The sequence below is a fragment of the Phytophthora infestans genome, genomic scaffold (assembly GCF_000142945.1).
Source record: "Phytophthora infestans T30-4 supercont1.15 genomic scaffold, whole genome shotgun sequence".
Taxonomy (NCBI): domain Eukaryota; phylum Oomycota; class Peronosporomycetes; order Peronosporales; family Peronosporaceae; genus Phytophthora; species Phytophthora infestans.
The window spans coordinates 2,579,521-2,605,623 of NW_003303744.1; the positions used below are offsets into that span (position 1 = coordinate 2,579,521).

Genomic DNA, 26,103 nt, shown 5'->3' on the forward strand with positions numbered 1-26,103 from the left:
CAGCAACAACTTGTCCGATGCTTTGAGAGGAAGTAAGGGCAGCGGGACGGTGTCAGTGCGACGGAAAGGTCGTCACTGTCCCCAACGTCCAAGTGGATCTGGCCGTCAAGTTTGAAGACTTTGACAGCCTCGAACAGCTCACTGTTCTCGATATGGATCCATATGATATGATCCTGGGCATGCCCTGGCTTGAGAAGCACGAGCCCTGGATCGACTGGCGAGGCAAGGCAATCGGTGCCAGCCGCCCTGCGCAGTCCGACAGGGCATTGGTGAGTCATGCTCCCACCTCTGTCAGGACCCGGGGCGCCCGCAAGGGCTGCCAGGGTACCAAAGCATCCGGCAGATGCTTGGGATTCGTCGACGTATATGACGACTCCGAGGAAGTTTTGATGGTGGCAGTGCTCAGAAGAGGCGCTGGCCAAGTGGGTAACTTAGGTCCACAGGCGGGTAACTTAGTTCCGCAGACAGCTGCAGCTGTCACGAACACTGAGAACAGCGTGTTCAGAGTGGGTAGCAGAGTGGGTAACAGAGTTCCACTCACGGTCGCCCAGATCTTAACTGAAGAGGAAGACGTCGGATACGCTTCCTGTGTGGGTAACACAGTGCCACACGCGGTCGCCCAGACCTTAACTGAAGAGGAAGGCGTCGAACACGCTTCCTGTGTGGGTAACACAGTGCCACACGCGGTCGCCCAGACCTTAACTGGAGAGGAAGACGTCGAACACGCTTCCTGTGTGGGATCCACGGTTCCACACGAGGCCACGAGTGCCTCGGATGTCGTAGCGCCGACATCCCTAGACGTGGGCAGCAAAGCTCGACGTCACGGTCGCCATCGTCAACGACGCCGCCGCCGACTCAAGTCGGATCCGAACTTCGTTCCGATCGACGTCGCTTCAAGCGACTCGGGGTCCAGGGCCCGGGCTCCTCCGACAAAGCCGGTGGAAGAGTATTATCACATCTTCGATGGCGAGACCGGTTAACCCGTCAAGGCATCTGGTGTCCACTTGGAACCGTTGCCAGAGGTTGCAGAGATACTGAACCTCGAGAAAATGACGGCTGAGTCCTTTCTGACCAACCTCAAGGCTGGAGAGATTGCTGAGATGGTACTCATGAGACCTGAGACCACTCGGGAGGAGCTGAACTCCTCCTCTGTCTTGGACGAGAACGTCCTGGAAGACCTAAACAAGCAGCGTCAAACGCGCTTGGGTTCTGAGATCCTTAAGAGTCCCAAGGATCCGGTGTATCCTTTGGTGACGGAGTATGCGGACGTGGTGAACAAACACCCACCGACCCAACTCCCACCGGATCGAGGCGTACGGCACGAGATTGATCTCGTGCCCGGCCCAAAGTATTGTGTCACGAGGCAATGGCCTCTCCCGCGCGAACAGTGCGAGGTCATTGATGCCTTCTTCGCCGCGAAAGCGAAGGCAGGCATGGTGCGGGAGTCGAAATCCCCGCACTCGACGCCGACTTTCTGCGTTCGGAAGCCGAACGGAAAGTGGCGTCTGATTCACGCTTATAACAAGCTGAACAGCGCAACGGTGCCGGCCCAAACACCAATCCCACGAAAGGATGTGTTGTTGAACAACATGGCTGGGAGCGTACTGTACAGTGCGCTGGATTTGGTAGACGGATACAACCAAATCCTGATGCGAGAGAGCGACATCCCGCTCACCGCGGTAAGCACTCCAAGCGGCATGCTTTGGGAGTGGCTCGTCATGCCGCAGGGCTTGTCTAACGCCCCGGCGACGTTCAATCGCCTGGTGACGCAATTGTTCCGCCCTTTGCGTACCTTCGTACAGACGTACTTTGACGACATATTCGTCCATAGCCGTGCCGAGGGAGGCAAGACGGCCATGGAGGTGCATCTAGGACACCTCCGTCGAGTGTTGGACGTAATGCGAGCAAACAAGCTCTGCGCCAATATCGACAAGTGCGTTTTCGCGTCACCAGAGATTAAAGTTCTCGGCTGCTTCGTAAGCAACGTGGGCGTTCGGGCTGACCCAGACGAGGTCAAGGCCATAGCAGCATGGCCGACGCCCCGATCCCATAAGGATCTTCGAAAGTGGTTGGGCTTGGCCAACTACCTTCACAAGTACAGCGCAGGGTACGCGGGTTTCGCTAAGCCGTTGTCGAGCCTCCTTCAGAAGGACGTCGACTGGCGCTGGGAGCAAGAGCACCAGGATGCTTTTGACAGCATCAAGTCCAGTCTCCAAGAGGCCCCTGCCTGGCCCTGCCAGACGAGACGAAGCCGTTTAGCGACGTCTGCGATGCCTCCGATTATGCCATCGGATGTGCATTGCTGCAGGCCGACACGGCTGGACACGAACGAGTCATCTCGTTCCAGTCCAGGCAGCTCAAAGCCGCCGAGCGGAACTACCCTGTCCACGACAAGGAGCTCCTGGCAATGAAATATGCCCTTGTGAAGTTTCGTGTTCACCTTCTGGGCTCTAGACCCTTTGTGATCTATACAGACCACGCGTCCTTGAGAACGGCGACTAACTCGCCTCACATCTCCCAAAGGATGGCGAGGTGGCTGTCCTTCTTCGCGGAATACAACTTCCGCGTCGAATACAAGCCGGGCAAGCTCAACGTGCTTGCGGACGCCCTCTCTCGGCGTCCTGACTATGAGTTGGTCCACATTACGCGGGTGACAACGGATCTATACGATCGGATACGCATGGCGTATCGGGACGATGAGGCTGTCGCGCCTATCGTCAAGTTCCTTATGGCAGGAACGAGCGCGAAGTCCGACTGGCTCTCGTCGCGACAGCGCTCACGGCTCCACCGATATGAGTTGAAGGATGGCCTCCTCTATTACCGGGTGGAGCCTAATGAACCTCCACGGGTGGTCGTACCCAATGACGAGGATCTGAAGTTCGACATCCTCGCGGAGGCGCACGACGCGCCCTCCAGCGGCCACTTGGGCCGCGAGAAGACCTTTCTGTCGGTCTCTCAGGCCTTCTGCTGGACTCACATGTACATGTGGGTCGCCCGGTACGTTAAGACACGTGAAACATGTCAGCGGGTCAAACTAGCAGGGCAATTTTTCGGCTCCACTACAGAGCCTGCCCGTACCGGCTGACTGTTGGAAGTCGATGAGTCTTGACTTCATCTTTGGGCTTCCCGCCGACGGACACGGCAACACCGGAATTTTGGTGTTCGTGTGTCGGCTGAGCAAGATATTACATCTTGCTCCGGTTCCCGTCACTGTTACGGGCGAACAAACCGCAAGGTTGTTCGTTGATGGCGTGTTCCGCTATCACGGTCTCCCGGAGACGATTGTCTCGGACCGAGACCCGCGGTTCACGGCTGCGTTTTGGAAAAACGCTGTTCCCTTTACTGGGAGCTCGTCTGCAGATGGCCACTGCGGACCACCCGCAGACAGACGGCCAGACAGAGCGCGTCAATCGAGTGCTCGAGGACACTTTGCGCAGTGTGTGCGCGGCGGCACCACGTACGTGGTCGACGCAGCTTCCAGTTGTTGAGTTTGCGCTCAACAACGCGGTGCACGTGTCCACGGGGTTCACGCCGTTCTACTTGAACGGCTTCCGTCACCCCAGAGTGCCTCTCACTCTTCGAGGAGACACTGACTCCTCTATTCTAAGTGGGGGAGAGGCTCGGAAAGCCCTTTCCTCCCAGGTCTCGGATGTGAGACCAGTTTCGCTGCGGAAACAGGTGGAATCCTTTATGGATACCAAGCTGAGCGTTGTCAGCAGGGTCCGCGATGCCATGGCAGCGGCCCAAGATAAACAAAAGGAGTACTCAGACACACATGGAAGAGGAAACTTAAGTATATTTAAGGTGGGGGACTTAGTGTTGCTAGACACGAGAAACCTACCTCTTGACACTGTCAGCTCTGTCGGCAGCAACAAGCTGAAGCACTGCTTCATCGGATCATTTGCAGTCCTGGCCAGACATCGTGCGTCGTACGCCGTCGACCTGCCAAAGTCAATGACGACGCACCCGACGTTCTATGTTGGACGTCTTAAGCGGTACTTTGATCGGCAGGGGGTTGCTGACTCGCAGACCCACCTTGACCAAGCTCCTCGAAGCGAGGGCCGGTCACAGACGTCGACGAAGGCGTCGGAGCAGGCACCCAAGCCTAGGTCGGAACGGCAAGGCTGCGGTCAAGACCGTACGCCGGAGGGGCTCCGTACGAACGGACCCCGGCGCCATACGCCAAGTACGCTGAGTACGCCGGGTACGCACCATACGCGTACGTCTGGGAGTGTGCCGCAGGCGGCTCCGGACGTGGCAACAGAGCCTCGATCCGTCGGATCATGCGAAATACCTCGTCCAGATCGGACGAAGAGGCCCGGCGATCCACCCGCAGGTGCAGGCTCGCGACCTCTCGCTTTAACAGGTCGAGGCGGCCCCTAAAGCGAGCGATCTCGCCCTGATTCCCGGTCTGGGCGGCAGCTTCACCGCCAGTCCCAAGGCCAAGTGCAATCTCAAGCACGAGGACACGTTGACGGAGGCGGTCAACCTCAGGGCCCTGTGTCGGACCCGCAGTCGGAGCACTCGGACGAGAGTGGCTTTCGGGAGGCGCCGAGTACGAGTACTCGTACGAGGGCACCTCCGCCCCTGCTTGACCGGAATGGAGAAGTCTACTTCCACGTGGAGCGGATCCTCCAGGAGCAACGGCGTCGCGATAAGCAACAGCTCCTCGTGAAGTGGAGGGGCTATGCCCACTCCGAGAGCTCGTGGGAGCCGATTGAACGGCTCCTGATTGACTGCCCGAAGACTGTCGCAATCTGGGAACAGAAGCGGCGGCAGCTTCCTAAGTAGTCCGGGGATTCTTGCCCGAACGGGGTACGGACGATGAATACATTCCGTACCCGCGCTCATCGTGAGCGCTGGAAGCCGCGCGCTTCAGGATGTCCCTTGGCAGCATGCGCTGGCTGATCAAGTGGGCAAACCTCACACAAAGGTTACGCTGGTCCAGGATGCGTGACAGCAGCTGATCTTCATGGAGTTCCCGTAACTCCGTGGGTGAGTACTTAAGAGACTCCACCCATGCCCAGAACATGTCCTCACAAGACCTCCACGTGGGACAGTTCTCGAACATAACCCAGGGGTATCCCGAAAGAGGATAGAGACCACCCCGGGTCTCGGGCCTCTTACGACAAGTTGTGAAGCCCTTGAGAGGGATGCGGTGTGGCGCGAGAAGCACACACCGAGCAGCCTCCATGTTGTCAGCGAACAACTATTCTTTCTGAACAAGGGCACGTTCGTAGATGCCCCTACAAGTGTGGCCGCCCACAAGGCCACGAGGAGTGACGAGAAGCTCTAAGAAGATGTCAGCCCCAGAGCTCTCCTCGGGAGGCCAATACCCTCTTGAGTTGATGGCAGCTCCCTGGCTGACGGGTGCCACCACCGAACCCCCACGTACACGCTGGGCATCTTGGAACTCCTCCTGCTGCTGGTCGAGGTCATTCGAGACCTCCCGGGGCTCAGCAATAGCACCCTCCTCCTCCTCTTCTTCATCCTTCTCCTCCTCTTCATCCGAGGAGTCGAAGATACTCTGATAGGAGTGTTAAGTCTCCTTCTTTTCGCGGAGTGGAGACTTAGAGGCTGTACGCTTCTTTGAGGGCTTGGTGCCTTCTGCGTTAGAGGCCTTATCACGCGCAAGACCCTCGGCAAGCGAGAGACGCTTGCGAGAATTCTCTTCCTCATCGCCACCGGCTTGGGAGTGTCCCTAGCCTTGACGGCCGGACTCTCAGAGCGCACAGACGTTCTGGGACTGTGATCACCTTGATCACTAGCGAGCGACTGCTTGCTGTCATCCTTGTGCTCACTGGGCACTGGGCTGTGCCCTCCCACAGAGCCCGCAGGAGCATCGTGCGTGCTCTCGGACTCGGCTTCGTCCTCACTGCCAGAGTTGAGCTCACGTTCCACGAACCGAGGGTTCGGACGATTGTCTGAGGCCGAGGGCGACGGACTGCGGCGCTTGCTTGCTCGCTTGCCCACAGCCGCGTCACCCGAGGAACCGATCGCCTCGGAGGCCACCTGAGTAGCCTCCTTGAGTGCCGAGCCTTTGCCGTGAGGCTTAGTGCTCTTGGCTTGCGCCTTACCGGCCGCAGCTTTGGAGCGTGTCTTAGCATCGCTCTTTGCTGTGCCACGAGGCATGGTAACGGTCGAATTGGAGACCTAGCCGAAGAGCGCACAGGTTGCTGCTCGAGGCTCTGACTGTGAAGTGAGCCTCCGCCGCGCTCGCGCGGCCAAGTCGTTGGTTTTCGACTTTGAGAATGAGAGTTTGTGACGAACACCTCTTCATTCTGATTGGTCGGTAAACCGAACCTAAGTGGGGGAGGATGTAACGGGGTACGTATCTTTAAGTGTACCCTGGTTACATGAAGTGTGACACTTCACACTTCAGGAGTATGACACGTCATACACCGGGATATTTGGTACAAAGTACCAAGGTCGTTCAAAGCCAACCAATGGTCAACGACATTGCATTTCTATAGGTGACTTATAGTTTGTATTAAACCCAAACTTTATCTACCTATAAATATACTCAGTTTACAATCTACCTTATTGAGGTCACTTCGCTCTCTTTTAAATAAAGAGGGGACCTGTGAACTGCCGTTCACTGAGAGTTTGTATACTCTCGGAAGATAACTTCCTCTAGCGCAAGGTGACGTGTGACCCCGTCACATACTTAATGAGATTTTGCTCACCAATTAGTCCACTAGCTTAAATGTAAAGGTACATTTTGAACTTTACACCAAATAACGCCAGAGTAACGTATTTTTGTTAGCTACGAAAAAGCTGGTGCTTATAGCATGCGGAAAGTGGTCTGTATCTATTTGTTTCTGCTTCTTCTCTGCAGAGCATATAATGTACAACTGCGCGCAGTTTGTTTCAGTTTGTATTTCTACAGAATATATTGTAGTAGATTTTCCCATTATGTTCACAATTGTACAAAATGAGTACAAGCTCAGCTGGAACCGGCTCTTTATTTTGCAATACCAAATGCTGTTAATTCCGGTAGTGGTATAATCAAATACCCTGATATTGTCGATACAATCATATTAGGAAGGGTCATGTCGCATCGCATTTTGGCGGGAGTCTCTCTACGCCAGTCATCTAGCTACTGCACGTTTGCTTGCATTCTGCAGCACGCACCCAGCGCGCCACAACTGAATTTGATCTGGACAGCAGCCAAGGGGAGCTCGATGAAGATCGAGCAAAAACGCGGTTTCATCCGTGAGCGCTGGCATTATCTTGTCTTTCAAGAGTGCGTATAGAAGAAAACAGCTGCCAGGGGGTTATGACAAGATCAAGAACGGTGATGACATGAATAAGAAGGCGTATGCTGTAGACCAGTTGCAAGCGATGCAATGGAGTAAGTATAAGTGGCAAGAATTACAAGGTAAGTCTACGATCCAGAGCGGCTTCCGGCACACAGGTATCTTTTTTAGAGGCGTAGACGAAAGGTGCAAGACCTTTCAGCTCTTCAGCTACGGAAATGATGTTGATGTAGACACCATAAAACGCCTCCAAATAATAAGTCAAATCCTATGAAAGGGGCGGACCACCATACCGGAAGAGAGATAATTTACTGTAATTGTCTCTGTCATACTTGCTTGACGCTAAAAAGATATGATGTCGTGTCGTCAGCATATCCATCCCTCGTACCATTATTTCGCAAGCCTAACTTCGGCGTGTCACTCTGCCGATCTCCCTTCTAGAGCTAAGATGAATAACAAAGCCGATAATGGACAGCCTTGTTGGATCCCACTAGCTGCCGTGAGAGGTAGCCATTAGCTTGGAATCTGGTCTTGGTCCCGTCATGGATCAGGCCACGCTTCGTATGAATTGCTCCGAGTATCCGTGCCGTCGTGAAAAGGAAACTGTGGGACAGATTATTATAAAAGCTCTCATGCTACAGATTTAAAAGCATGACAGCCCCAGACTGTTCGTCGTCGTCCTCCAAAGTATTCTGTGCCGCCTCGAACAAGTGCAAAGTCTTGTGGATAGTCAGTCCAGGTACAAGCACATGCTGCTTCGGGTGAATACGCCCTGCGAAAGCCGCGCTTTCTCGTGTCGCTGGAATGCTCGCAAACATCATATAATTGATATTGAGTAACGCCAGCGGCCTGTATGTAGGAGCGTTCCGTCGGCCATCCGCCTCATTCAAGCAACAAATGTTGGCTTTGAGAAAAGATTTCGGGTACACCCGATCCGCATGTCAAATGTTGTACTTCACATCTTGGATGGGCTGGAGCCGGTACTTGTATTCACGAATCCAGTCGTTGCCTAAAAGATCTGATCACGTTGCCATTCATGCTTTACATGCAGCAATCGCTGCCGCACTCAAGGTATCCCCGATCGTTGCATTCACAACGAGTTGCGCTGTCGCCCGGTTTTCCTCTCGGTCTATCCAAGCCTCCACTACATTCTGCGTGTCTGGTGCTCTCGGTGCTGCTGGGGGATGGGAGTCGAAACATCCGCGCAGATATCCGCTTTGTCGTGTATGCCCCCCCCCCTCGGAGCAACCTCTACTCGTCTGACAGTGCTGTCCGCAAAGTTGCTGGAGGCTCTGCGATGCATGGCCCTAGTGGGTTTCTCAGACCAGTAGGTGGCCTTCGCAAAAGTTCTGGGTTTATGATCTGTGGTTCTTTCTCGTCCGCACTCCACGATCGCGTGTCTAAGCCTCGCCTTCGGGGTACTGTCAGGCACATCTGCCATCGACATCGCATCCATGTCCTCGGTAGTTGACGCTAGACAAATTTGAACTAGACTAGTCGCAATACGGATCCAAATTCAACAAGACCCAAAGCGGACCAGGCCCACAGACGACCCTAAAAATAGACCGGTGATACATATTATCACTCATGCGGAACGTATGTAGACCCCCAACCACCCCCGGTCCCGCTCCAGATAAAACTACGGTAGATACCATGTATCAGATATGATAGGTGTAGAGTTTCAGCCAATCAGAGGCAGGCTCAGTTTAACATAGATTCAGTATGTATTACAGAAAGGCAGATGTAGGGCGGCCGTGGAACCTCCTAGAAGGTTCTAGAAGGTTCCATCCGCCTGAACTGCGGGGGCGGCACTTCTCGTTTCGCGCGCCCTCCCCCAAGCTAGCGTTTCCTGAAATACTGGTAGCACTTGTTGGCCCCAGCAACCTGACCAGGAGGAGCCCTTGCCAACAATCGCCCAGCTACGCGCCGAGATCGATCGGCTGAATCAAGCGATGGCCGATCGCACGAAAGTGCCGAGCCATCTGCCCAAGCTCACGGGCGAGAGGGGGGAAGACGTCCGCGAATGGCTGTTCTTGATCGAGAACGCCAGCCGCATCAACAACATTCCAATCGAAGACACGAGCGCGCGTCTTCCTGGAATCGCCGGATCGGCAATGGAAAAGCGGGCATCCGGATGGTTCCTGCACTGGTCGTCGACAACTCGAGCGGCGGAGCACACGTGGAAAATTTTCCGTGAGCATGTGCTCCAACACTTCGAAGCGTCGAATTACCAGTCTGTCCTGCGCGAGAAGCTTCAACGCCTCAAGCAGACAGCGGACATCGAGACCTACAATGGCGAGTATTCAGCCTTGATCTTCAGAGTTGAAGGAATGAGCGTGCTTGACCAAGTACTATACTACGCGAACGGTCTCAAGCCGCGCACGCGTAGCTAAGTCAAGCTCGAGAACCCAGAGACCCTGCGCGACGCAATGAATCTTGCTGTTAAGTATGAGATGACACACTTCGTCGACGAGTCGCGCGAACGTCACACTAGCCAAGACAAGCGGAATCCGTCCACTGATCACGCGCCGAGTCACGACAAGTCGTTCAAGGAAAACATACCGTGGAAAAGGGCGTTTCAAGGCGAAGACTAGCTCGAAATGAGCCGAAGGTCGTACCTGTTTCCACTGCAAGAAACCTGGCCACATCAAGACTAACTGCTTCCTTTGGAAGAAGGAGCAAGAGAAGCAGGGAAACGGGCAGCCACGTCAGTGAATGAGGGTCCTGTCGTGGAGGAGAACGTCGGATCAGTCAAGTTTGAGAATGTCAGCCTTAACGTTCTGAGCGAAAACCCTCTCGTCTACACGTCGCGTCCACTGTTCTCCGTAGAGGGGGAAATCATCGTTAGTGGCGCGACCATTTCGACCCAAAGGATGCTGTTGGACTGTGGAGCAACCACAATCTACGTGTCCAGACAGTGGGTCGAGAAACATCGACTCAAGGCCACGAAGTTCATTGGTAAGAACATTCGTGTGAAACTTGGAGACAACCAGATTGTCGAGACGGAACTGGAGGTACTTCCCCTCGAAATTCTGGTGTCTGGGTTGGGCGAGGCATACAAGTGTATCGCTGTCGTCTACGCCATACCCGACGAATTCGACTGCATCCTTGAAATCCCATTCTTCGAGGATACGCAGCCGCAGATCGACTGACGAGGTCGATGTATCGAAGGAACGCAAGTGAAGACTCTGCATTGGAAGCGAACAGGGGAAACCAGTGGACCGATCGAGGAAGGCGGACCGGTGATTGCCTCCGGGCTTCGGAGATCTGTCGAGGCGAAAGGCCTATCGGCGAAAAGACCCGATTCCTATCGAGGTGCCGCGCTGGAAACGGATGTGAAGTCCGCGGCCGAAACTGTTTGCGACGCAACGCAGAAAGAGAGCCCAAGAGTTGTTTGCGAACAACCAGGAGACGCGTCAGCCGGCAAGGGTTCGGCGGTGAAGGACAACTTGGAATTGTCGAAACGCGGCGGTACTGTACGAGAGGCTGGAGATAGCAGCAGTACTGGGGGCAGAGGCACTGTCGTGGAAAATATGTTCACGATGGGTGTCGTTGACGAGGCTGGTGTCCAGACGAAGTTCATCACTCGCAAGAAACTACGAAAGTTCCTGAGAATCAAGACCAAGTCGATTGATGAACCTGACTTTATGTTGGTTCTGACGAGCGTGACGATCAAGCAAGTTGCTCGCTCACTGCAACGGCAAAATCAACCCGACAACGTCGGAAGTGCGAAAGCACAGCGGTATCTGGATACGGACTGGGATAGCTTCAAGGGGAGTCCCGCGTACCAGTTACTCATGGAGTATATGGACAATGTGTTCCGTCCTGAGCTCCCAGAAGGTTTACCCGAGAAACGCGAGATTGAGCATAGGATTGACGTGGAGGATCCGAATCTTGCAATGTATCGGCAACAGTGGCGTCAATCGCCAGAGCAGCAACGCGAGATTGTGCGTTGGGTTGTAGACATGGTGAAGAAGAAGCTCATCCGTCCAAGCATCAGTCCACATGCTGCTCCAACCTTCTGTGTACGAAAACCAGTTGGCTGGAGGATTGTACACGACTACCGGTACTTAAACTCCAACACCGTACGCCAAAGTATCCCAATGACGAGGAAGGAGGACATTCTTGACGCGATGTCCGGAGCGTACTGGTTTTCCACTATGGATTTGATGTCCGCGTACTATCAAGTACGTATGCGTGGAGAGGATATCAAGTTCACAGCATTTCAAGCGCCAAACGGACTCTGGGAGTATCTTGTTCTGCCCATGGGAGTCTGTAATGCGCCAGCGACGATGCATCGTTTAACGTCGAAGCTGTTCCGAGGTTTGGAAAACACCAAGTCGTTTTATGATGACATCTACGTTTTCACGAAGTCTCAGAGCATCGACGACCACTTGAAGGCGTTGCGCAAGTCATTAAATATCCTGCGTGACAACAAGCTGTACGTCAAGCTTGCCAAGTGTGTCTTCTGTGCCGACCAGATTCCGTGTCTCGGAGACTTCGTAGGACGCAACGGTGTACGGATGGATCCGGACAAGGTACAAACCATCAAGGACTGGCCAGTACCACGAACACAAGAGGAACTTCACAGCTTCCTTGGGTCGACTGGTTACGTCCAACGATTTTGTCCAGACTACGCAGCATTTACGGCAACAATGTTCACTCTCTTGAAGAGGAAGAACAAGAGGAGCGCGAAGATCCAATTCAATGATGAGCTGTTGAAGAATTTCAAGGAGCTGAAGAGGCGACTGTGTAATCCTCCAGTGTTGCACCTCCCTAACTTCAGCCAGTCCATGCATCTGCGCACTGATGCGAGCAAATTCGCTGTTGGTGGAGTATTATTCCAAGTCGTGGACGGAGTTGAGCGACCCATTGCGTATACCAGTCGAAAGATGAAATCCGCGGAGCTCAACTATCCAACACAGCAGCAGGAGCTACTTGCTATCGTACACGCGTTAGCAGCTTTTCGAATTTACTGCTTGGACAAACCACCGATCGTCGAGACGGACCACAAAAGTCTCGAAGGGTTGTTCACACAGAAGATGGCGAACCGCCGATTGGCTAGGTGGTACGACATTCTAGCTGAGTACCAACCCACGTTCTCGTATCTTCCAGGTGCGAAGAACGGAATCGCGGATGCATTGAGTAGCAGACCTGACTTGCAGCCAGATACGAAGTATTTCCATGACCTGCGTGTGTCCAGCTTCAACGACACTTCCTTCAGACTTGCTCTTAGTCAAGTGTCTACAGATTCAGAGCTGCTGAAGAGAATCAAGGGTGCTTACGTCAAAGATCGAGATGTCCAGACAATCCGGGCAGCAATCCAGCGACGTACAAGCACCTCAAAGTCGAAGGAAAAACACCAGCACCACAAGCTATACCGGTACTATTCGGAGGCAAACGGCTTGCTGTGGTACCAGTCTCCGGTGGATGACCATCCTCGAATCGCTGTTCCCAACGATGTGAAGTTGAGACAATCGATAATCAAGGAGAGTCATGACACCAACTACAGTGGCCATCCTGGTACTGAGCGAACGTACTTGACGTTAGTACGACGCTGGTACTGGTCCAAGATGCTCAAGTCGATCCAAACGTTTATTGCTGACTGCGAGCCATGTCGACGAAACAAGCCAAGGCTGACAAAGCCTCCTGGTTTACTCGAACCATTGAGTATTCCCGATGAGCGCTGGAGATCGATCTCCATGGACTTCATAACAGATTTGCCTAGAACGAAGCGTGACGTTGATTCGATTTGGGTCGTCGTCGACCGACTGACCAAGAGATGCCACTTTGTGCCGACAACGAAGAACGTAACAGCCGAAGGCGTTGCCCGTCTCTTCATCGACAACATTTGGAAACTTCACGGTATGCCGACGAATATTGTATCCGACCGAGATAGAAAATTCGTGTCTGCGTTTTGGCAACACGTCTTCAAGTCTATCGTCACGTCACTCAGCATGACAGTAGCACAGCGGGCCCAAGGCGACGGACAAACTGAGCGAATGAATCGAACGCTCGAAGAGTATCTGCGATGCTTCGTCAGTCCACGTCAAGACGACTGGGACAGTCACTTAGCGAGCGCTGAGTTTGCTATCAGCTCAACGGTGAACTCCAGTACTAAGCTCGCACCGTTCGAGGCAGATCTAGGGTATATCCCGCTGAAATCCGCTACAGCTTGCAGCGGAGCAGCTCGATACGGTTACAAAGAGTCGTCGAGGCACTGAGTTTCACGAGCGCCAAGCAGCTATTCGTTTTCGCTGCCGTGAAACACTTGCTCAAACGCAAGAGCGAATGCGTGATGTTTACGACAAGAACCGATAAGAACAAGTCTTTGAGGTTGGCGACGTGTGTACTTGAGCACCAAACACTTGGACCCCAAGCACACTGGTCTGCCAGCATCCACTAAGTTCGGTCCGAAGTGGATTGGACCTTACTCTGTTGTGCGGAAGATACACACCCATGCTTACGAGCTTAACATTCAAGCTGACAACAAGCTTCACCCAGTATTCAATACGGGTTCGCTGAAGCCGTACAACGAGTCGACACGCTTGTCGCGACCCAACGAGGTTGTACTGGCTGATGAAAGTATCGGCCAGATCGTCAAACGCTTGGTGAAGAAGAGGACACACAAGCGATGGACCCAATTCCTTGTGGAGTGGGTGGGAGAAGAGAAACAGACCTGGAACCGGTTGAAAACTTGTCACAAGTCCCAGATCTAATCGTAGAGTTTGAGGCTGCAAGGCGCAAGAAACGAAAGAGAAGATGAAGTAAAATCAACTTAAGGGGGGCTCAAAGACCTACATGTATTCCCGTACTACATCCCCTCCAAGTTGAAGCTACTGCTGCATCAAGCATCTCTTCCGGTTACGCGCCGTCTTCGAAGTGCGTTTGCCGTGACGACACACGTACCCAAGCTGAAGCTGAACACGACTAATCCACTTTACACTCTCAATCCAAAGGTAGTTCGAGAGAGGAGACACTTCCATCGGTGGATCGTGGTCAGCCGAGTACCCATCAAGCTCGACCAGGCGAGCGTTGGGACCAGTCTTCACCACGACGAAACAGTGACCGATGTCATCCTGGCCCGCGCTCACCAAGTACGAACCCGGAACCAAGGCTTCAAAGAAGTGGTTCAGAGTCGCAACACTCCCGATGGATTCATGAAGAATATTGGGAAGCATGATGCCGTAGTCCAACGGAACACGTTGGCGCTGAAGCGTTTTCCAGAACTCCGTGACGTCTTCGCGAGATACGCCAAACGCAATCGCCTCGGGACGAGTTTTTTCATACTCCTCCCACATTTCCATGGTAACAAGATTGGGCTGACCAAGATAGTACAGCGCGCAGCGGAGCGCATCCATGAAACACGTACCAGCTTCGGAAGCACTAGCACGAACGTCGTACCATCCCATGAATGTTATTTCAGAACCCGAAGCCTTCCACTCGTCGACATTTTGCATCATGTACCGCGTCGTTTGGGGATGGAGCAACAGGAGCCCGTACAGGCGACGATGGAGCAACAGGAGCCCGTACAGGCGACGAGGGAGCAACAGAAGCCCGTACAGGCGACGAGGGAGCAACGGGAGCCCGTACAGGTGATGGTGGAGTTACAGCACCAGCAGGAGCATCGACCATGGCAGTCGGAACAGCAGGGACTGCAGCAGGAGCAGGCGGCGTCGGCGAGCGAGGCGAGGGAGCGGCGGAAGGCGAGCTAGTGGCAGCAGCAGCAGACGCAGAAGGCACAGCCATCCCCCAGGACGGACCTATCCAAGCCCCAAGTAAACAGGCCCGCACAAGGCAGGCGTGGGTAAACGCGGGGTCGGACTAATCCGTCGGGGAACGGCACCTCTGGCCTTCAGCGCAATTTCGGGAATGGCAAGACTGAGGGGACGCGCACGCCAGAGGGAGGGTGAGTGTATCAGATATGATAGGTGTAGAGTTTTAGCCAATCAGAGGCAGGCTCAGTTTAACATAGATTCAGTATGTAATACAAAAAGACAGATGTAGGGCGGCTGTGGAACCTTCTAGAAGGCTCTAGAAGGTTCCATCCACCTGAACTGCGGGGGCGGCACTTCTCGTTTTGCGCGCCCTCCCCCAAGCTAGCGTTTCCTGAAATATACCATGTCTACAAAGGGTAGTACGTCAGCCGCGGCGGGCGGGCACTCTCGCAGGTTGAAGAGCCGTGTACAAGTGAGCCAGTACAAAATAAACAAGTCAAAGCTAGTGCACCCCTCTAAGGTTTCGCAAAAGGAAAGAAATGCGTTTTGAACCCTCATAGCTCAATCCCAGTAATTTGTACGTGGGGTCATTTAGAAACGAAAGTTGGGCGTTATATTTCTTAGGGCTTATGGCATAATATTAATCGCTCTCTAATAACAGGCTAATTATCGAGATTAACGTTTACAGTTTGAACACCGCCAGGGGTATTGCGAGGTATGATTTTACTAGTATTAATTCATAGTGAGTATTTATCCATTTTTCGTGTATATTTTAAGGAATACTATAATACATACGTTTAATTTTTTTGCTAACAGTGTACTGGTCCGCGATATGTTGACTATACGACTACTGTCAGGGTTTTGATCGATTGTATTAACCATCTCACTCATTGGTACCCAAGACTCTCGGGTACCTATCACTCTAGGCAAGAGTGATAAGTTATCACGACATGACGTCCACTCCGATATTGACCAGCATACTCAAAAACCATATCAACGACCGACTCTCGATTTCCCGGCTTCCCCGAAATAGAATCTCGATGGGAACAGACCCGTCATCAATGATTATGTAGACAATTTAAATACGTCGTGCATAGAATCGAATACATGTAGTGGTTACAGCGGCCCTGCCAAAAGCTCCGTTGTCTACAAACAGACCTTCGGTGCCTTTTTTCCCTACTACAAATATTACTTAACCAAAAGAACTTGTAAATTCGTTGAAGCGATACGTTTCTTTCACTTATTTGTCGTGGCTCGAGTGTAACAGGAACCACTTATTAGGAAATGGAGAGTTTTTTCCATTAAAGACTCTCTCACATAATAGGCTGGTCTTCGCTACTTTCCGCCCATTCCTGTTTTTATTGTCATTAACTCACTTCGGCGACAAAAGCTTCCACCATGAAGCTCTTCTCGATGCTGGTTCTCTACCTATTGACGATGTTTCCCAAGCTTTCCGAAGCTAAATCATGTGGCTCTCGTGTTCGTAAGGACTGGGAAATGATGACGGAGACTGAGAAGACCACGTACCGAAACGCTATTCGAGCTCTGGGGCTTACATCAAATTCGTCGAGTTGCACACGGAGATGACGTCGGAGAAAGAGGCTCATGGTCAGTGCATGCTCACCTACTGGCACCGTTACATGCTGGTGGCTTTTGAGAACATGCTCCGTGGTCAAGGTGCCGCCTACGCATGTGTGACAGTGCCATATTTCAATTGGATCACTGCCAGTGCTCGAGTCACATCGGGTGCTTGCTCGTCTTTTGGCAATTGTTTGGCCATCACGCAGGAGTTGGGTGGCTGGACTAATGGCACAATACGCTCGCTGTCAATTAACGGGATCAGCAACATCGGTCGATGTGTGAGCGCGTCACCGCTTGACCGCTTCTGCGAGCTCACCTCCACGACGGGATGTAGCTGTGCTCGCTGTGTTCCTCGCAGTGACTGGGGTACTGTCCGTGTGCCTTCATCGACTAGTTACAAATGTCTCCGTTAGTCGAGCAAGGCTGCCACAATCACGTACACGGTAGCTTGGGCAGTACGATGGGGAACTTCACTTCTCCCGCCGACCCAATCTTTTGGTCACACCATGCCATGGTGGACTTGTTGCACGTCACCTTCCACAAATGCCGTGTTGGAACGGAGCGATTGACTTTCGCCCAGAAGGCGTCACACCCGGTGGCTTGGACGTCGTGTGCTCGTCGTAATTCGACAGTCACCTTCCGACCGACTGACGAGGTGACAATGCGCACGGGGGAGCGGGGCATGAATCCTATAGCGGCTTCGACGGACCCTCTTATCGGTCGGTTCTTCACTGGAATTCCTAACCAGTTCGCTGGACTCATGGATACACGTGACTTAGGTTCGAGCAGCTACGAATACTACATCAGTGGTCAAGTGGCGACCATGTACACTCAGTGTGATGCGTCCCCGACGTCGCGTAAATTAGAGGAAACACACTCCAAGTCCATCCCTACTATGTGTGGTGTGCCAGATAGCGATGGCTACGACGAAAATGGAAACGACTACGCCTCGCTGAACAACTATCCCGAGACGGACCATCACGACAAGCACCAGGATGCTGTATTTGTTGATAGTACGGGTCGACCGATCCATGAGCATGCGTCGAGGGATGCATACGTATCTGAAGAATCAGAGAAAAAGGTGGTAGACTGGCACGAACAAACTCTCGCTGCTCTGGGTGGTGACTCGCAAGAGAACATGGACGATCTCGAGCGCCAAGCTTGCATGTTCGAGCACATTTGCTTGGGTGGTACCAAGGACTACTCGCCAGAATTTAAGGCGCTCTGGAAGGTGACGGAGCCACGCTGCAAGACCATCGTGGATGCCGTTCTCAACAGGGACGAGACGATCAAGTACGAGTCGTGGCGAGAGACAATGGAGCTGGCGTTCGGTTGTCCGGAGCCTAGCTACACGAATGACACGAGCGCGTACTCTGGTGGCTCCTGGGGCTCCTCTGCATCGGGTTCACTGTCTAGCACGATCACGAACGACGTGGATACTTCAAACGACACGAATCATTTGACTGATATGCTGGACAACGCTGAGGTTGGAACTAGCGTCATGGAAGACCCCGAGCCTACAACTGAAGTCGTGGAGATCTCGCCTGCCACAAATGTCTTGGAGGACCGCAGCATTTCTTCGACAAGGAAAAACTAGATGCGAGAGTTTTTGTGTCCAATAACTTGTCACAAGATTCATAGACCCACTATGTGACTGGTATAGTTTCTCTCGGAGCGATATGATATGATAGTTACCCCAAAGGGGTTTCATCGGAGAATAAGTAGCGGAAAAACTTCGCCGGAATAGCAAATCGAACGAATCAGATTTGTTGATTTCGTGGTAAAGTGATATCAACTTTTAAAGGTTTCCAGATGCGGATGGAGGCCATCGTTGCCTACCACACTACATCCGTCGCTTTCCAACCAAGCACGTTTACTTGTTGACCCAAGGTAGGTAGGTCAAACTGGCGCTGAATTTGTCAGTATTAATACGATCAGCTTCATCTCTATGACCTCAGCCCGGAAAAGGCTACAATAAAACTCAGTATCGGGCTGTTGATTCTGTGAACTAACGCCTTTACGCTATCTAGGCTCTTTCTAAAAGAATATCAAATATCAACAACTTTGCCTAAAAAGCCTGTTATAATTTCAAGTAGAAGATGCGGGAGTGCAAAAGGAAGAAATATATACGTCCTTAACGAGTTCTAAAATGTCATATTTGTCTTAAAACAACGTAAAGTACGATTATTCTCTGGGGTTCTGGCCTGGGAACAGATGCATTAACCACTAATAACCACTACTACGTAATAAACACTACTCTGACAACCAGTGGATTAGTGGTTGTCAGAGTTGGATATTATACGCTCCGTTAAAAATATTTTATTTTAAGCAAATCAAACTTAAAAAATCAGATATTGGATGGTGCGAAGAAATTTATTTTGCAGCTTTTCTTAAGCCTATTATTACTAAGCTTTCCGAAGCCTGATTGATCATCATGGCGTAGCATGTAATTAATGAAACGCAACGCAGAAAAGAGTAGAGAGGTTTGGGCATAATACAGTAGATAGTGAGCTAGACAAGGACAGTCGTGCGATTAGAAACAAAAGTACGCAACTGCATCCGATTTCTTAACCGAACGCGAGATATAGTGCAGAGGTGGTAGCAGCATCCAATGGACGGGAAATTTAAAGTTTGCGCTGGCGTAATTTTTTTTAAGCTCAGTGTTGTATCCATCACTAAAACTTCGTAGTATCATTTACTCGGACGCGTGGTCGTTGCCCGCGGACTCTTACTTACAAATCCTCTCCTTTAATCAAGTATAAATTCAGCGCGAACTGTTCAAGTGAGAAATCTTCAGTTGAAATATGAGGAGCGCAATGTCCCAACTTTGATGCGCTAAAAGTTGTCGATAAAGGCACCACGTCTCTCACCTCAACACTCGCTGGTAGCACCAAAAATGCCGCATGCTCCGCAGTCTCGAAATTTATCACTGAGAGACTTTCTGCCGTACTTCCCGCTACATCCACCACTTGAAACGAAGGCTTGACAGTCATTCCAGTCAGTAGAAAGCGAGGCGGCATGTACGTCTTGGCAAACACCAATGGTAACGTACTAATCATCTCCATAGAATGACTATCCATCTCGTCAAAATTACAATACGAATTTAGCCAAGTTGTTGAGATATCCCCCACTGAATTCGAAGCGATCGAAGACAGAGATAGCAGCATCGGCACGACGCCTCCCTGGTGTATAACCCCGAAAAACAGAGTTAAAACAGCGTTAAAAACAATCCATAGCAGTACCCCCAGTCGGTTTTTCGTCAAGAAGCGGACGATCCCAATTCTGCCATGTACAGCGGTGAAGAGATGCAGTGGTACAATGGCAGGTAGTAGAAACCTAGGCTCTTGGTGAGGAGCTAATGACAAGCAAAGCGACGGGAAAAATACACACGCACTGCCGAAGAACGAGCGATCAGGATAGCGCAAGAATTTCAGCAAAAACACGAGAAACACTGGACCAAACAGCATGGGCAGATTGACCGTCACATGGGTGAGTCGAGGGTGCACGCCGTGTAGCTCCAAGTTGTCATATTGCGCGTTGTATAGTAGATTGTTCAGAGGCGCCACCACGGCATTTTCAGCCATTTTCTTAAAGAAAATTCGGTCCAATTCGCCTTCAAAAAGGTCCGGACGAAAATAAAAAGTATCCACGAAAATAAGCAACGCCGACCACGCCACGAATGCAAGAAATCCTTGCATCGCGACGGCAATTGTGGCTGCCAAGCGACGCATTTGAGACGGTAGCGAGGTCACGTCTTTCTTCCGAGCTGCGACAACCAACAGCGCGTCTTGCTGACGTACCAGCTCCAGTCCCAGCGGGAAGAAGAAAACTGGGAACGTGAACCGCGTGAAGAATCCAATCGCCAACAAACTGCCAAGAAAAAATGTTTGGACGTGGAGAAATCCACAGAAAACACGCCGATGCTGTAAGAAAAAAAATAAGTTAGTATTGATAATACTAAAAATAATATATATTTTTTACTTACCGGATTTACGAGATATAACACGCCGAAGCATAACGCGAGGATCAGCGTCTCGAACGTGTTGGAGAACGGTCGACATAGAAACACCAGCGTCGGCCACGAGCTGGCGAATAATAACAGCGCTTTCTCCTGCTTCTCTCGCTGGATCTCTAATTTCTGGTGGCGACTTAATTTCCCCACGACGTGATACAAAATTGCATCGATAATAAAAGACAGCAGACAAAGTAGTAGTCTAGGAGTCACCAGCATCAGCCAGCCGGTCAACGTGACTCCAAGTAGCTCCAGGACCTTGTAAGGCAGTCCCGCGACTAGTGCACTGTTATAATTAATATATGTAAGATAATATAATAATTAATGATGTGTGTATCTTACGGGAACAGCACGGAGCGGTTGGGAGAAGGCAGCTGGAATTCCCAGGGTATGAACAATTCGCGGCGTAGAGTCGAGTCTTCGGGTAAGAAATGACGCGCCATGACCTCCTGGCTCTGGAAGAACTCGTCCGGGTGCACCATACCCAGCAATAGCACGCTGCCTGCCACTCTTAGCACGGCCAGCGCAGCATACAGCTTCATTCGCCCCATATTGGAAGATCTTTAAAAAAAATAACATCTGCCAGGTCAAAACTCATCAGCATTCTTCCGAAAATAGACACTTGTCTTCACTATTTCTACTTTCGTGATTTCAAATCCAATCCGAATTTAACAAGCGCCAGTTTTTTCGCGCCTAAAGCTTTCCCGCCCAGTTCGAAAAAGCCCTTCACAAAAAAGTCTGGGACGCGTCCACTTTCCCCTCCACAACCCAAAGGCTCAATGGCGGACGACGCATACTACCGCCAAGTGCTGGCGCAGATGCAGAGCGAGTTCACACGCGCTGTAGCAGCATTGGAGAAGCAGGTGGCGACGCTAACGCGCCACAACACGCTGCTATCGAGCGAGTTAGCGCAGACAAAGCAACAGCAGCGCGAGTGGACGCATGACGCCGAGGAGACCGTCACGCAACTGCAGCAGCAGCTTAAAGCCCAGTCCGCAGACGCCGTGAAGGCTCAGCAAGAAGCGAAAGACAGAGAACAGGCGCTTACACTCGAAATCTCGGCGCTTAAGAGCCTTCTACAGCAAGAACAGGACTACTGGACGAGATACGACGAAGCTGGCAAACAGGACCGGGACAGACTGACTAGACAACTAGCAGAGGCCAAAGCTGAGAGTATGCAGTACCACGAACAGAACAAGACGCTTAGGAGGGAGATGAAAGCGCTACAACGCCGTGTGGAGACCGCTGTGGCCACTAGCAACAGCTTCGAACAGCGACTTATGGTGGTGGTACAGGAGAAGCAACAAAGTGTACAGGAAGTGAACACGCAGTTGGCACAGTACAAGAAGAGGCTGCAAGAGAAGCGTGCGCAGAACAAATACCTGACTGAGGCTCTAGTGAGGCTCCAGGAGCAGCGACAGAGCGCCGACGAGAGCTCCAAACCTACCAAAGATACTAACACTACAATGACGAATATTCAGACTACAGACGAACAGCGACGCAGGAAGCGGGAACTGACGCTCCCAGAGGAGCTGAAACCTGCGTCTGTGACGTACAAGAGCAAGCGGATGACGTCGTCTCGAGCGGGGACGTCGCCCACGTCCTCGTCGCCCGAGATTTCTCCGCGATCAGCTCGTTCCGCCCCATACAAACGCCCTCTTTCAGTAGCCACCACGACGCCCACAACGTCGGATAACAACAGCTTTAACAGTAGTGGAAGTCTGCGAAGTCTGCGCAGTCTACGTCACGTCACGGGGCGGCGGATAAGCAGCAGAAGCAACAGTGACAGCGACAATATCGACGTCAGTCCAAGGACTAATGCAACAAGAACGAGTGCCACTGGCCGACTGGAAAGGGAACTGAATGGGCTGCGACGGAAACTGGACTCGTGTATTGCGGATGCCACGAAAAGGTGGTAGCTTAATTTCGGGACCAAGAGCAGGTCGAAGAAGAGACAGAGGCTCATTACCCTCTGTGTTCTCTTTAGTGGACCCTGACGTCAGAGACTCATCACTCTCTGTTGCGGTGTATCGTTGGTTAAAAGGCTTCTGGATGCGGAATTGCCAAGGTGCAACAGACCTTATTTGGAGACGTCAGCAAGCTCGGTGGATCGGGGCTCATTACCCTCGTTGAACACTGTAGATCCTGACGTTCTTTGAGTGAGGCGGTGAGTATGGGTGTGCAACTCGTGGCGGTCGATAAGGGACTCATTACTCCTTTATCGGTCACTGTGTTTGCAACTCTACTTGCTTCTGTTGCATTTTGGCAACCTGCAACTGGGAACTTTTTCACTTTCGGTTTGCTGCAAAATTGGGTCCACTCTTCCGCTTGCTAGCATTTATGGGTAGTGTTCACGCGATCAATTTGTGTAAATAGGGAACATCGTACGGACACTAAGGGTATTTATTGGAACCAGCAATGGATAAAAAGCGTTTTTCTTTCTCAAGCTTTGATAGCGCAAAATCTCTTTGTTGCTCTTTACTTCCACTCGATGCCTGACCCTTCTCCATCTTCTTCTCCATGTGGATGGTCTTCGTCTTCGAGGTATTCCATGAGTTCACTAGTGCCAAACTTGTCCATGTATTCGTCCTCGCTCATTTCTCCATAGACACTGTGCTTATCGTCCACCATTTTCTCCCAATGGTCTTCCAGATTCAAGATCCGACGAGTGTCAGCACGCATCAAGTGCACCACAATGTTGTTGCAGTCTGCAATCATCCAGTCGTCGCAGTCTCGGCCTTCCACGGCGTAGTCGAAGTCGTCCACGATCTCTCGCGCCTTCATGGACTTGATCAGCAGATCGGCCATACGTCGCATGTGCGCCTGCGATCGTCCCGTGGCGAACACCATGAAGTCGGCCAAGCTGGTCTTGCCAGCCAAGTCCACAGTGTACACGTCGATCGCTTTCTCCCGTTCCAGAGCCTGTTGCACCTCATCAATAGTCAAATAGATCTGAGAGATGGCTGGGATGATATCTGCGTGGCGGTTGCCAGCCTCTGGGGCTTCCCATTCCACTTGGTCGCCTGTTTCTTGGCTACTTTCCGTTGTGTCGCCCTCGGGAAAGTTGCGAGGCTCGTCCAAGTCGCAGTACAGCGCCACTAATTCGTCGTACGCTTTGGCAGCGTCCAGTGCTGTCCAGTAATCGCCGCCACTGATGATGTGGCCTTCGATTTCGAGCTCAGCGCTGTATTTTTTCACCTTGGTGGCGTCGAATACGACGCCCAAGTATTGAGTGGCTTCGGAGTCAGCAGTGTGAGTTGCATCATCGTCGCGGGGCTGCGAGAAGTGGCGGATGGGGACATTTTGAAGAGGACGCAGACTAGCGGCAACAGGTTTTGCTAGTTGCAGACCAGAGTGAGAGAGAACGCGCGACGTGGAGGCTGTTGCAACTCGAAGAGCGCGGCGGACGAGTTGCGACCGCATTGTGGCAATTTGCGTGGTGAGGACGCAAGGTACAATCACCTAAAAAATGTAAGGAAAAAAATTAATTTATTGTAGAATTGGCAACTTTAATTCGAATTGCCGTGCGATTTGCAGCTTTTATATTTAGAACATGGGATATACTGGAGAAGAGCAATTCGCCCCTGACGTTCTACATGCGAAACTATTTCACACCCCACATAAGCTTGAGCACGGGTCTGTTGAAATTTATCTTGCTTTGCCACAGCAACGCAAACACGGGTCTTTCCACGCTTAAGCACACACTCGAAAAATCCATTGCCGTGAACACGTTTCTATAACAACAGTTTCTCCGTGTAGGATCTCGACATCTCCTTTAAATTGCGCACATACACTTGCAAGCATGGGCACGATGAAGTGTAGTCGCTTTGATTCGTTACCGGAAAACAAATTTCCAGAAGCCTTGGTCGCATTTGAAAGGTATACATACCTGTACAACACACAAAGTTCTTCCTCTGGAGTAGGTGTACATTGCGGACGAAATTTTGTCGTTGGCATGATGGCGCTAATCACAGGGAACGAAACATGAAAGCAATCCATGGAATCAGTCGCCGTGTTCACTTTTTTGCTCTCATCAAGAGCCTCATTTAACGCGTCCTCTCGTCGTTAACGCGGATGTTGGACGTCTCGACCAACATCCAGTCTACGGAGGCTTAGCGTATCTTGAAGCATTACTAAAAGCTCGTAATTGACACATTGTGACTCACCAAATCACTCAAAGTGACATCTCCCAACATAAAAAATAAATAAAAACTATCACTGCCCACATTGATTGAGCGAATCCAAGAACAGGCAGATTATGTATAACGAGAAATATATTGATTGATTGATTCAGTAATCTAACAACTTTTCCAATACATCGACCATCCTTTGCCCTCGTCCTTGCTTCAAAGGCTACCAGCAAGATACAGGCCTTTATGATCACCATGCTTATGCTGCGATGGCGTCAATAATTTTGCGTACGAACTGAGAAATTCAGCACTCGGAGATGCGTCAGGTGACTCTGACTCATGCCCGATGAATTCGCATCCAAGATATAATGATCTTATCTTAATAAAGTGACAATTGTGCGGAATCCGCAATTGAGTTGCAAATAGCTCTAAAGTTTTTATGGTCGAAACTTACCTATCCCAGCCTTCGCGAAGTCCAAGCTGGCTACTTACACTAAGGAACAGGCGACTCCGTAGCACTAAATTATGATTTAAGTTGCGCCACAAAAGTCCAAGCTGGCTACTTACACTAGAGCATGCGACTCCGTAGCACTAAATTATGATTTTTGTTGCGCCAAAAAATAACCATTTTAAAATGTTGCAAATGTTGAAAACTAAAAGAAAAAAATATCATTCTCACCTTTTGTAACGGGGTACGTAGCCCTAAGTGTACCCTGGTTACATGAAGTGTGACACTTGTGTATGACACGTCATACTCCGGGATATTTGGTACAAGCCAACCATTGGTCAAACGTCATTGCATTTCAATAGGTGACTTATAGTTTGTATTAAACCCCAAACCTTATCCACCTATAAATATACTCAGTTTACAATCTACCTTATTTAGGTCACTTCGCTCTCTTTTGAATAAAGAGGGGACCTGTGAACTGCCGTTCACTGAGAGTTTGTATACTCTCGGAAGCTAACTTCCTCTAGCGCAAGGTGCTGTGTGACCCCGTCACACTTGGTAGCACTCGTAGTCAATCCACGCCACCGCGGGTAGACTACCTGAACCTCTCCGAAGTTCGTTGCCATGGATAGGAACGACTTCTCCCATATGAACGACTCTCAGTTCGAGTCGGTTCGGAATGGCAGGCATCTTCGGGATGAAGGCCCTGCAGAGCCTGGTGGTGTCAACACCGGCTGAGCAGCTCGAGCGCGTCAATGCGTTCGACGCGTACGAGCAGGGCCTCATCGCGCATGTGCGGGAGAGCCTGCAGGCTCCGGCGGCGGAAGCAAATCCGCCTCACCCGAAGCCAATACGGCTGAAGGCTAAGCCGTATGAAGGGAAGGAAGGCAAGAACCTTCCCTTCTGGGTCCGAGAGGTAGAGCTCGCGATGGAGGCGGCTCTGATCTCGACCGAG

General features: G+C 51.5%; 4 protein-coding genes across 4 annotated transcripts; 2 read left to right on the forward strand and 2 right to left on the reverse strand.

The window, feature by feature from the left end:
- Positions 1-16,560: 16,560 nt before the first annotated feature.
- On the forward strand, positions 16,561-17,398 carry PITG_09750 (uncharacterized protein; the record flags this gene model as incomplete). Its single annotated transcript, XM_002903298.1, has 3 exons — positions 16,561-16,924; positions 16,981-17,281; positions 17,338-17,398. The coding sequence occupies 3 exons, from the start codon at positions 16,561-16,563 to the stop codon at positions 17,396-17,398; spliced, it is 726 nt and encodes a 241-aa protein (XP_002903344.1).
- Positions 17,399-19,290: 1,892 nt separating this feature from the next.
- PITG_09751 (GPI mannosyltransferase 4, putative) lies at positions 19,291-21,112 on the reverse strand (the record flags this gene model as incomplete). The annotated part of the gene is made up of 3 exons (XM_002903299.1): positions 19,291-20,481; positions 20,544-20,856; positions 20,913-21,112. The coding sequence occupies 3 exons, from the start codon at positions 21,110-21,112 to the stop codon at positions 19,291-19,293; spliced, it is 1,704 nt and encodes a 567-aa protein (XP_002903345.1).
- A 237-nt stretch (positions 21,113-21,349) lies between these two features.
- Positions 21,350-22,489, forward strand: PITG_09752 (uncharacterized protein; the record flags this gene model as incomplete). The annotated part of the gene is made up of 2 exons (XM_002903300.1): positions 21,350-21,433; positions 21,581-22,489. The coding sequence occupies 2 exons, from the start codon at positions 21,350-21,352 to the stop codon at positions 22,487-22,489; spliced, it is 993 nt and encodes a 330-aa protein (XP_002903346.1).
- A 559-nt stretch (positions 22,490-23,048) lies between these two features.
- Positions 23,049-23,993, reverse strand: PITG_09753 (uncharacterized protein; the record flags this gene model as incomplete). The annotated part of the gene is made up of 1 exon (XM_002903301.1): positions 23,049-23,993. One exon carries the CDS (start codon positions 23,991-23,993, stop codon positions 23,049-23,051), a length of 945 nt encoding a protein of 314 aa, XP_002903347.1.
- Positions 23,994-26,103: the final 2,110 nt, after the last annotated feature.